General features: G+C 39.7%; 1 protein-coding gene across 2 annotated transcripts in view; it reads right to left on the reverse strand.

Annotated features, from left to right (window-relative positions):
* The window catches only part of grin2aa (glutamate receptor, ionotropic, N-methyl D-aspartate 2A, a), a 138579-nt gene that overhangs the window by 20082 nt on the left and 105244 nt on the right, over positions 1–13253 (reverse strand). For both annotated transcript variants that reach the window (XM_067477885.1, XM_067477884.1), the window contains 7 exons: positions 11271–11442; positions 10207–10360; positions 9113–9238; positions 8765–8994; positions 5078–5238; positions 2965–3054; positions 918–1015 (listed from right to left, as the gene is read on the reverse strand). In XM_067477885.1, coding sequence (XP_067333986.1) covers positions 918–1015; positions 2965–3054; positions 5078–5238; positions 8765–8994; positions 9113–9238; positions 10207–10360; positions 11271–11442 — 1031 coding nt within the window. The remainder of the gene's footprint in view (positions 1–917; positions 1016–2964; positions 3055–5077; positions 5239–8764; positions 8995–9112; positions 9239–10206; positions 10361–11270; positions 11443–13253) is intronic.

The following is a 13253-nucleotide window of genomic DNA, read 5'->3' on the forward strand; positions in this document are numbered from 1 at the left end:
CTCTCCCTAGCCATCACATGTGCGTGCACAGGTTCTTTATTTTTCTGACTCTTTCATCAGTCTTTGCTTCAATCAGCTTCCTCTTTCTCTGCCTCTTTCGCACAATTGTATCTTTTATCTTTATCTTGTATTTTTTCCCCTGCATCCTTATAACAACAACTGAGCCATTTCGCAAAGATAATAGTCTATGATTTTAAGGATGATTTGTTTATATCTGCATTGAATTTATCTACACAAAAGCTACAGGTATAAAAAGATTGGATATGATATACAACTTGGAGAAGAAGACAAAGCAAAACAAAAACACTGAGGCTGGTATTTGTCAAAAATTATCCAGCCATGACATATGATGAATTGCAGCCCGCATGCTCTGCAGCCCTGATAAGATTCTAGGATTCTCGTGACACCAATGTTCATTTAATCAACTTCAGTGCACTTAATGTGAGTGGCTGTGAACACTGGCATCAGCAAAATGCTTTCGATGTAAAATGTAAATGAATCTGTCACTAAAGGCTTGCGCTGTCTCCCTTTCTCTCTGTTTTGCAGTTGAAAAATTGTTTACGTAAGGTTGTCTGAGGCTACTTTAATAAAAAAAATGTGGTGATCCAGATAGAGTAATGCGTACACACACCCAAAATCATGCATACAGATCTGGCGCTGAAGTAGAATATATTAGAATAACTTACACACTGTGCCCTCTGTTTAGAGCAGCCTTTTTTGTCCAGAATAACATCAAAGGACTATTTATACTTCACTGCTTTCCCTTTGTGCTGTCAGAAGAGGAGGCAGTGGAGACGTGCATGTGTAAGTGCATGAATTAAAATTCTGGCGAGGAATGATTTAACCTTTTGCCTTTAAAGATAGTGTCATGGACTTTAGGTTTGTATATGAGCACGGTGTGCGAGTACGTTTCTCACCATCTCCGATAATAGCCAGGATGGCCAGATCCACCTGTCGTTTCCAGTAGGAGCCTTTCTGCAGAGCAATGCCGTAACCGGTGGTAGCAAAGATGTACCTGGATGTCAGCAGGTCCAAACACACACACAAGCACACAGACACGGAAAACACATCTTTTAACCTTTAAACAAATATTTTTACCTTTATTCCTCCTGATGGTGTCACTGTGATTAAAAACATCTTTGAGACGATATTGCATGCATAATAAGACACATAAATATCATGATGCAATGTAGGTCAAAGAAATTCCATTAGGTTCCAAAGGGTTCAAAAATGTATTATTGGCTAAGCACTAAATGCAAGTCTCCCAAATCAGATTTCTCAAACTGAGCAACCACTCATTTCTATTATTGCACAACACCTGTTTATGAAGCGTTGCATGTTGGTCCCTCAGAGAAAAGTGTAAGTTTAAAAAAAAAAGTTAAATGCCACCGACTTTGTTAAAATCTCCTATAGGTATCTTTTAAGAAGACTAGGAACGACAAGGCCCATTGCTATGCGTCCTCTTCTAAGGAAAGTAGTGTAGGTAAAACACGCAAAGTTGACATCTGACAGTCAGCTGTTGTACTGTAGTACTATAAGCTTTGGTTATAAACCAAACAACAAAACAAATTCACATTAATTTGTAGTACATGCTGATGTTTCATGCTGACGAAACATTGAAATTTTGGGAAACACACTTCTTTGCTTTCTGGCTGAGAGTTACTGTATATAAAAGATGAGAAAAGAACCAGTAAAATTAGTTTTATCATAGAAGGTGGAAATTGGTGCAACAATCTAGACGGTTAAAATCAAAATAAACACCTCTGAAGTGCAGTCATTAACACTTTGTACTGTCCCTAAACTCTCCAGCCGGCCACCGGATCTTTTTCACCTTCGATGACCACTGCAGAGCGAACTACCCATCTTTTTAAAACAGTCAGTTCTGTCCAAATTGAGCGATTGAAGTCATCTAGTGAAAATTCATGCATGTTTCATATTGCAATATATGTCGGAGAAAGAAAAGTTCTATTCAATATCATGAAGCCCTACTTTGTCGCTGGGCAAGAATCTGAATCCCCAACAGCCCTTTCCCATCCCCAGTTGTGCAGTGCCATTCCAAGCCCAGTAGAAATTGGGGAGGGTTGCGTCAGTAACTGTGCCAAACCGTCATGCGGATAATGATCCGCTGTGGCGACCCAGAACTCACGGGATGAGCCGAAAGGACAAGAAATAAATAAGAAATGCAGCCCTACTTTGTATAGTTCACTGATTGAACTTAAGCAAAGAAAAACAAATCTGTTGTCTGGCAAATGATTCCAAGATATAATCCTGTTTTAGCTAATTGTTATCAAGCCAGTTAATGAGTGTTCTCATTAAAGAAGGTGCATATCAATACTTTGTTTTCTTTTTCTTTTGGCATATTCAGTCGCCACAGCTGATTGCCTGACTGCACTCTGATTCAGCACAGGTTTTGCACAGAATTCCTGATTCAACTACCCCCAATATGCCTGGTTTAAGGCTGGTGTTCAGTGTCCACTGGCTTGTGCAGCATCAGTTTATTTTTGGAAAGCTTAGGGGTTCAGCGTCTTGTCCAGACCATAAACCCCCTGTGATTGATGAGTCTTTATCCTCCTATCAGTGTTGTTGTTGGTTTTTTCCTCTTTTTATTAAGTCAGTTAACCTAAACCCCATTAACGATGCCTTATCTAACTGAAAAGTCTTGTACCTAGATGTGGTGCACTTGTATTACTGTAAGCATGCTAATGACTAAATAGGTAAATAAGCATAGATCCCAAAATGTTAAATGACCCTTGAAGCGTCATAACAAAGACAACCGAGATAGATAATCTGTATTAGAATCCATGTGATTAGATTTTACGTGTGTCTGTGCAGGACAACCTAAATATAGGAAAAACATATTGTACATATTGTATGTGGACTAAAAAGCAAGATCACATTTTTGCATGCAAACAATCCACACATTTATTTTTTTTTTTTTATGATTTCAATTAAAGCTTTAGTTACCCGCTGCCAATGGTGACCAGCTTACATCCCTCATCTCTACCAGCCATGTAGTTTAACACTGCAGCATCGTAGATGAAGGCATCCAGTTTACTGCTCATGAGGAGAAAAAAAAAAACAAAAAAAAAAAACAGAGGAGGGAGGGATACAGACAAAGGATGTAAGAGTTCCAAATCTTTACAGAGAGTGAGGGAGAAGTGTGCTTATTTTTCCAAATGTGTTGTTCGTGGTTCACTTCTAAAGTGTTAAATCATCTCCAATAGAACTGCAGTCCAAGTGTATCCAAGCACACAGAGGACACAGTGGGGAGTGGCTACGGTTCAATATAGCAGGCTTCACTGATGATTGGACCTTGGAGGCACATGGACGACCTAAACAAACTTTAGACAGAGACAAACATTTACACTGATTCACTCAAAGTCTTTCACTCTTCTCTCTCTCTCTCTCTCTCTCTCTCTCTCTCTCTCTCTCTCTCTCTCTCTATATATATATATATATATATATATATATATATATATATATATATATATATATATATATATAAACACATATACACAAACACTCACGAATAAGCAGGTTGCAAAGCGGAAAGTCTCAGACTGACATTTTCAATGTAATTGATGCCGTCACTAGCTGGTGCTCTCTCACTCTGTGTCCACACACAGTCACACACACACACACACACACACACACACACAGAGCTCTGTTAATAGTGCAGTGACTGGCTGGCATTTACTGAATGTCAGATCCAGCCCTCTAACGGAGGCTCACAGCCGATAGTTTAGCTATGTAATTAGCTTAACCCAGCACTGGCTCCATCCACACGCAGGTTTTGTGTCCACACATGGAAAACGAGGCGTGTGTATCAGGGAGTGTGTGTAATTGTACGGGTGTGAGCATGGATTTGTGTTTGCAATTTTGTAGATGTTAGCCAGACAAACTGTAGATTCAATACCTTGGAAAAGAATTCAGTCATCACTGATCTGTCGCATTTTTATTTGAGGGAAAAATGCACCGATTTTCTGACACTATCTACTTACAGCTATGAATGTCATCTTTAATATGGCAAAACGAAGCATTTAATGAATAAATATTCTTTTACACCACCACAAGGCAACCTTCCAGTATAGTGTTCACATTGGAACTTTGTGGGGTCAAAATCCAAATCTTTGCTGACAACAGTAAATTGTCATAGAAATTCATTAAAAACTTTAAAACTTTGGAAAGTTACCACAACAGTATTAACTCCTCTTCCCTTTTGAAATTTTTAAATTTTACAGCTCGATATGGAACAAAGTACAAGATTTTGTGTGCAAAATATGCAAAAGCACATATTTGATATATACTTGTAAATGTAGTGTGGTTTGTGGTATTGCCAAAGCCCTTTTTATTAGGGTTCATTCCTTTATTTTTTCTCAGACATTTCTAGTGTAAATTTGGGACAGTTTTTGTCATTGTGCACTTTTTTTGTTTTTTTTTTGTAAAAAGAAAAATGTAAAGAAATAAAAAAAAAAATACTAGGTTATCAAATGAATTCAACTCTGAGATGCATAGATTTTGTGACTGTAACATATTTTCTGTATGTACCATGTCAGTATTATGTGTGATCAAAGTTAATCCAGCTATTGAGCCTCAAACTGCTCATCTGCTAATACCACACAACAGATTTATTAATAATGGCACTGGGTATTGAGTGTGCATAGATATGAGCAGACATGTATTCAGTTTTGTGCAAGTGCATTTACATGTACTGTATGCTAATGCTACAGCACAACGGCAAGTACTACAGATCCTGGACTGTTTTAGGTTGTCTTTTTATTTTTTTAATGGTGGATGAGAGAGAATTATTCTACTGTAAACATAGCTGCATAAAAATCACAGATTATGCATTGAATCCTTTGAATAGACACAACACTACCACCAGTGCCATTATAGAAACCAGTACTGCAGCTGGAGTACTGGTGAGGACGTGAGGAAGCCCATTCATCCCCAGTCTCACAGGAGCTGTCACAAACAGACACACGTGCAGTACACTCACACATGTGACTGCAGCTACTACATTTTAGTTCAGTAGGGTGCAATTATTCACAAAAACACACACACAGTTTTTCCTTACCCTGTTTTGAGGCTCACAAGTGCATCCTGAACTCCGGTTTGATGGTATTTCACCATGTACTGGTGCATGGCAGGGTAGTTCTTCCTGATATTCCTTTCTGTAGATCCGTTGGGAACTGTCCCGAAGCGGAACGGAGGGGAGTACGCATATGGGTTCTGAAACTGTGGACCAAGAATGAAGAACGAACGGTGAGGACATAAGGACAGAATAAACACCTAAACACAATTCAGCAGAGCGAGACAATTTGTATTTAAAATGTGAATATTCTGTGCATTTCTTCCTAATGTATATTGTGTGCAACTTCCACGGTATTAACACACGCATGAAATGCAGTAAACACCATTTTACCTTAACGAGTAAAGTCTGTGTTGTAGGTCATAGCTGCGAATGAGTATATGCAAGTGGCCTGTTTCTCTATGATCTTCAATGCAAACTAACCTCAGCCACTAGGTTCTTAACAATTCTCCATCCCTCAGCTGAGACCTCTACAATTCATCTCTCACTCCCTCTCTCCGATTTTTTTTCTTTTCTTTTTAGTCTTTGCAGTAATGTGACTAATCCTGTTTATATTTTACTCATGGTACTTTACCTAAGTTGACAAGTTTGTCTCTCTTCTGTCTCACTCTCTCTCGCTCTCTATTTCTCCTTTGTAAGATTCTTTTCCTATTTCTCCTTCCTAACCCCTCAGCATTTCTTTAATCTGCTCAGTGTATAGGTCAAGGGTTTTGTAGTAGCGTGCTTGTTGCTGCGGTGACAACCCACCCTCGTGTGGTAACAGTCTGCCCTCGGACACAGACAAACCCTAGCAATTAATGTGTAATATGAGCTCCACTCTAACCACATAGTGTGCAAGTGTGTAGCACTGAGGAGTCAAGCACTGTTTGTTAAATTATGTGAAGTAACATTTAGAGCCATAGATATATTTCCATGTATCTACATGGCTGTTTGGTTTTACTTTGAAAAGTGACTGAGCACTTAGCATAAAGGACTGTACTCGTCTAGTGTTTGATGTCTCTTAAACATCTTTAAAAGTTGTTAATGTGAAATATGTCCTTCACAGATTGATACATATTTGGAGATATTTCTGTGTATTGTAACTGCCTGCACACATGTGCATCTCTTGTGTAATCAGGTCAGGGTGAGGGCGTGTTGATAAGTCAAACTCTACTGTGCATGTGATTGCAGTGATGTCACGAGTTGTGTGTGTCTCAGCATCACGAGCAATAGCCTTCAGAAGACATTGTGTCCTCAAACGTGTGCGCCAGGTAGCAGATACCATCCAAATGCAGATTGCTAGCGAAGGGCTTTTGGGGTAATATATTAATAACAGCTTAACCAGAACATGATGAGAAAATAAAAGTGGCACGAGAGCGTTTGCGTTGCAGACAGGTAAAGATAAAAGTACACACTGTGTGCTGCTGTCTCACATACATATAACATACATATCAAGATGAAGATTTTAAACCATTCCTGGTCTTTTCTAACAATCTATTTTGCTTTTTTTCCCACACTCTCAGAAGTATATTGGTGAATGTCTGAGAAATCTCTCACAAACCTTTGTGGTTGTCATGTGAGTCCCTGTGGGATTTCAGCACCGTGAGGTTAAGCACCAAATCTCCATTTTGTGTATATTTACCTTCTCTCATCTACCTTTATTTTTCTTCCTTTTGTTTCTCCCTTTTGTCCTCATTCTATTCCCACGCTATGTTCTTATTATGCAAGGTCTGCTGTTATATAATCACAGGACTCTCTTTTCTGTTTGTGTATAACTGTGTATTTGTCTTTGTGTTGTGTATGTGCGTCTGTAGACATGTTGGGGGCTCCTGCTCCTGTCCAACAACCCATCGTCCTGATGTCACTCATATTTGTTATTGGCTATTGCATCTATCTTAAGCAGTTGTCATTTGCAAAGTATCTCAAGTGCATGTTTTTCCTCCACAAACTTTAAGGCTTTAACATGCGGCTCAGGTTCACTGAAAAGCCCTGAAACTGACTTTAAGCTCATGGTCATTTTATTATATTATTTGTTATTGTCATATAAGCAATGGGAGCTGTCTTACCTCCTCTAAACAAACTGCCGTGAGGATTTGTTAAGTAGTTTTATTAGTATCTTGGTTATTGTTGTTATCGTCCCAGAGGAGGAAGGAAAAACGCATTATCCCTAAACATGTAATGAAATATTTAAATCCAAAGTGGAGTTGTTTTTTTTAATGTGGATCCGTAATAGAAGTTCCAAAAGCTTCCTTTTTTTTTTTTTAATGCCACTATACCAAACTGCTGAAATTCCCATTACAGCATCTGTTAGCTCAAGTTGGAAGTTTCCTTAATCTATGTACCAGCATGCTTTGTTAAGTGAATGTAGTGGTTGTGCAAACCTTTGTTCAGTCAGACTTGTTATAAAGGAACTTGTAAAGGTTGCTGAGCCTGATTCAGGACTTTACACATTACACATTTTGTCAGCAATTCAAACAGCTGTTTTCAGGGTGTCTCAGTTGGTACAGCTGGTATGGTAATAATTGCAGCTTTAGTGGTTCCTCGAGGTCCTAGGCAACCTACGCGCGGAGTAATATTATTGAGCGAGGCAATGAACCCCGCTGTGCTTCATACAAACAATATTTATGTGCAGATGTTGTGCAATACACTGCTTTAGACAATACAGTTAGTCACAGCAATGCAATTGGAGGCAAAAGTCCAGCTGGATAAATGTTCCTTCATCGGAAATAATTTAAAGTTCATTTTTAAATTGTCTAACATAATAATGATAGTGCACATTTACCTGTTCCAAATCTTGTCTCATTTAAAATGAGTTAGCAACTCAGAGCTACAGTGAATATTCAAAAATGAATAAAACGTTCGCCTTATATATAGGTGACAACCACAATTTCACTGTGATGGGAATTTAGCTCTGATATAGTCTAAGGCTTATATGCGTTAGCCATCGGTCTAAAACTGCTTAAAGACATTTTACATTTCAATGGGGAATCGGTTTGCTAGTAACAGTTGACTCAATGTCCAGCTTCACTCAGCATATATGTCTGAATGGCCATTTACCCTTTTACCCTTTTCATCTGGTTCCTTTCTTCCCTGACCCTTTTTGTCTTGCCAAATCTTTTTTTTTTGCTATTCCTCTCCTCATGCAATTCCTTCCTCCCTATCGCAGCCGTCAACCTGGCCCATATCTGTCTGACTGTTGTCTAGTACCATCTTGTGAATCTTGGACTCTCGCTATGTCTCTGTCGCCCTCCTGCCAGTTGCTGTACCCCTTCTTCCATCCCTCCCTCCCGCTTTCCGTCTGTATCTTGTCAAAACCCTCTACATCATTCCGCGCATGTTTTTTCCCGGGTAGCGTCTCTGCATCTAACTCTGTCTTCTCAGGAATTCCATCCTATTCTCTATCACTTGTTTTAATATTTCTCTGCATTTGACTTGACCTTTTTTCCATCAAAGTTTCAGCTAGTCAGCTTTGCAAACATTTATCACTAGAAAATGTAGAAATGCTTGTGTGGATGTGTGTGGCAACTAAACTGTGATTGGCCGCATTATACTTGCCCACTGATTATGGCTCCAACATTTAAATTCAAACAACAATTAGAAATACTTGTATCACGTATGAAAATGATCAATTTTCTTTTTCAAGTCAACTTTTTATCAATCCTACAAAGTAACCCACTGCCTCATTGCCTTTACCTTGTTATCGGAAAGGCCAGTGACTTGGTCGACAAACTCCTCCTGGATCATGAAGGCGGCCAAGTTGGCAGTGTAGGAGGCCAGAAAGATGACAGCGAAGAAGGCCCACACAGACACAATGAACTTACTCGTGGTTCCTTTTGGGTTTTGCACTGGCACAGAGTTGTTGAAGACCAGACCCCACAGCAGCCACACCGCCTTGCCCATAGTGAAGGAAGGTCCATGGGGGTCTGACAGAAAAGACAGATGAGAGAATGATACGTGGTTTATAAAAAGAAAACACAACAGGACAACAGGTAAATATAGTGAATATGGCCCAGATTTTGTACGTGTAGTATTCTTGTTCACCTTTTCCTTGTGCCAGGTTTCTGTTGAAGCCGAGAGGACTGATGTACTCAAACATGAAGACGGCCATTGCAGTCACCAGTAGGAGCATCACAAACATCATAACCCACACTGATGCACTGAATGGCTCTGAGAAAAATTAATAAAAGGGCAGAGATTACAGTACGTAGAATCATGCGTTGTGCAGCAAGCACATCACTTCCTTCCTGGTTCATGGTCACTTTTTTCTGTTTCTCAACAAGCTGAATGAAAAAGTCAATCATGTTAGACACCCACCGAGGCACACACATTGAGAAAGGAACTTCATGGATAACAAGCTGACTCCTGCATGTTCACAGTGCCCCTACACACACACGCACACACACAGGCACACTTGGTATTTGACAGCATGAGGAGGCGTACAGTATAGGAAGCCCTGGTGTCAGCACTCCTGTCCTCCTTCTGAGCTTGCAGCCCTACTGCAGAGATTAAACGCTACTCTAATGTATGGGAGAGCACTGCTGGCACAGAGCTGCACACTTTGTGTGAGCATTTGAGTGTGTGTGTGCGCGCGCACAAGCAGTTTTTTTGCTAAGCCCTTATAATGCCCCTTTAACAGCAATAACTGCATGCAGCATATATGTTAGTTTGTCTGTATATGTTGCATGTGTGTGTGTGTTTCTTTTAATACTTCTATCCAGTCTTGTTGGGTTTTGTTGCGCAAAGTTTTATATTGTAGGAGCAGCAGCTTGGATGTCGATGCTAGAGTGCAGTGCATCATATGAACGGGATTGAGCAGCCACAAGGGGGATATCAGTGGTCACTCAGGTTAAAATCCTGTGGTTAAATCCCTCTTAGGTAAGTGAGAGTCATTGTGGCAGGAAGCAAGTGTTGAGCTAAATCCCTCCGTCCGATGAAAGAGCAAGTATTGACAGCTGTGTCTGAGTTGAATTGAGTTGAAGTAAATTGTATTGTCATCTCCGCATCGCAGGGAACACACGCACCCAAAACAAATAGCATTGTGTGCTCACACAATCTAAAAAGACAAACAAGACAGATCTTTCTCTTCTTTTTGTTTTGAGGCCAGCAAAAAGCAACAATTTTTAAGTGACAATTACCAAGGAAGGCTGATGGGGAGACAGTTCCGTTGCTACGGGAGACCATGACACTGATCCCAGTTTCCACGAACGGCACAGAAAAATCGATGACCTCAGAACGCTCCTCATTGATCGTCAGAGATCCGACAGCCATGACAGCTTTCTTATTGACCACCTTTAAGAAGCAGAGGAGAGCAAGCAAAGTGTGGATGGACGAAGACGGCGAGTGATTCCGGATGGAAAGTAGAGAGAGAGATGTGAAAGGAGTGGGTGAAATGGGAGAAAGTATGAGAAGTAAGAGCTACACTGTGCCCATTACTGAGCTTGTTCAAATTAGACTTCTGTCTTTAGTTACTTGATACAGACAAATAGTAAAAACGTAGCATAATATAAAGAATTTCTCTTGCTTCTCCTTCACAGGACAAGCAGGGATAATAATAATCATGAAAAGTCTACGTTTAGTTATTTACAACTGCTAACTCCGAGCCTCTGCAAATGAACGTTACCCTTCATTCTAATGCACTGTAATCTTAAACGTAAATACGAGCAAATACCTGTCAGATTTAATTGACTGCGCATCAGTAATGGCTTTAATCTCAGGCTAAGTCTTAATTAATAAAATCAATGTGAAAGCGGGAATCGCTGCTGAATAGGATAAATGTTGGATGAAATTCCGCTCAGTGAATAAAGTCTGCCATGAAATGCGCACAGCCATAAAGTTGACAGTCTTAAAACGAAGCCCGGGACTTTACCTTCAACGTGAAGCTGGTAATTAAACATATGCAGGAGTTTTCTGCAGCAGCTGCTAAGATGAGTTTACTTTCCGAGAATTTACAGTTGGTGCAAAAGCCTCACAGCTGAAAACATTTTTTTTTTACCCTGTAAGAGTTTTGCAAAGCTATTTTTGGAACATATAGAACACGACTATCGTGTCATACACTCATTACTGGTTTCCTTCATAAATGTAGAGGAAACTAAAAGTGAAGACTCATTAATGGCCTTACACTTCATTCCTAAATACATCTGTCTTTTGTGATGAACTTGAACAAGAAGCAAGGACAGTTTATGTGAAGGCTGGCTCTTACCTCTCCCACCATCCCATTCCAGACATTGTTGATCTTCTTGCCGTGTTTGCCATTGGTCACCAGGTACAGGTCATATGTGAACTTGACATACTTGGCAATCTTTTTCAAAATATCAATGCAGAAGCCTTTGCAGCACTTCTTTATATATGTCCCACCAGCCTCTGTCGTGTTGCTACAGAAATACAGGGAAAACATGCACAACATTAGACAATGAATTTGAACAGAAGCTGCTTTGAGCAGTTATCATCTGTTGGTAAATGTTTGGGACAGAAAATGCAAGAAGTGGATTGGAATTTACACATGTCACAAAGTCTGCAATAAACATACACAAAATGTCCTTAACGGGAGAATTACGGGCTATTTGCAATAAAAAGTAAATCCAGATGGATTTTTACTTTTTGTTTTTAACTTGTATGTCCAACTTTATGAACCTTGCATTACTAAAGCTCAACCACCTTTGCTTTTGCACTAAAAATACAGTTCTTTTGCCATCCTGCTTGGTAAATTTATAAGATCGTTCCAATGAGCAAATATAGCGCTGAGACTTTTTTCACCTTCAAGTTCAGGTTGTTCTGTTGAGGAATGACATCAGAACATTTGATAAGTACGCCCCTTTTTCTCCTTCTACCTTTCTTCCTCTCTAGAGAAGGGTTTTTTGACGGCACTGCATCTGCAAGCGTTGTGAACCATCTGCGTGTGTGAATTTGAGAGCAGGAGAGTTCACACAGTGTTGACACACACACACACACACAGAATGAACATCAACTTTCAGCCACCTGGGACTTTCATTTAACTTTTAGATTTGTGCTAATTAGGAGAATATAACCTCGTCCTTTAGTTTAACAACTTGGACCAAAACTTAATGGAAAGTCAGGGAAAAAAAAAACAAAAAAAAAATAAAACGATCCAGCCGTCACTGTGCAGTTACCTTTGCAGCTGAATGTCTTCTCACTTTGAAGGAATTCTGTTCTGTTGGAAAAACATTAACCAGTTCTTGTCTCAAGTGCAAACCCGTGCGTCACCCCTCGCTTGTCAGCATCAACCTGTCAAACAAGTCTCAGTCCAAGTCTCACTCCAACACCTTTTTCTGAAATCCCTTTCACACTGGAAAGGGATTCCATTTTATATGGTCTAATAGTTTCTGCACAAAACAGAAAGAGATCATTTGAAAGAGTCAGCATTTCTTTTGGAAGTGATGGACACTTTTTACAGATATTACTAGAATTATCAGCGGCTGCTAGAGCTAACTTACAAGTACATACATTTTTAGGGTCGACACTTGCCGCGTGTGTAAATTAAAAAGCTTTTTAAAAACTCGAACGACTCTAAAATAAATCACAGATTGCTTACACAGACAGAAAGTAAAGAACCTCTTCAATTTGCAAGATGCATTAAGCAAGTCTTCACTTGACAGAACTAGTGAATATAAAAAGAGATTTCATACATAATAATTGCACAATATGATGATATCCATGATAATACATAATTTAAGCCCGTGCCAAAGCCATGGCTCCTTTAAAAATACTATATTGTGTATTTTTTTTTTAAAATGTGTAAATTCTAACATCACTGTGGCCATGTTACTGTAATGTAGATACACGATAAAGTGCCACGGGGAGGGAGGAGGAATCGTGCCGGGAATGGGGTCTGTGATAATAATAATAATAATAATAGGAACAAGGACAACTAAGTCAACTTTCTGGCAGTATCAGCTGGTGGGGGAAGTGACTGAGCAAGCATATAGCCCAGAACTGTAATAGCTATATTCATGTGTGCACAGTGTACCCATTTACAGAGGCCATAGTACAGTCCAGGCATGTGATGTTGTGGGGGCTGTTTGTGAGGTTGCCAGGCCAACTTGATATAGAAACGCTACGGGGCCTGATAGGTCTCCAGAGAGGGCAGTGTGGGTAAATTTGTGATTGCGAGTGTTAGTGTGGTTAAGGCTGGTTTTTAGGCCCAGCCTGGACGAGGGAATCTGTG

Source organism: Channa argus, chromosome 15, assembly GCF_033026475.1.
Source record: "Channa argus isolate prfri chromosome 15, Channa argus male v1.0, whole genome shotgun sequence".
NCBI lineage: Eukaryota > Metazoa > Chordata > Actinopteri > Anabantiformes > Channidae > Channa > Channa argus.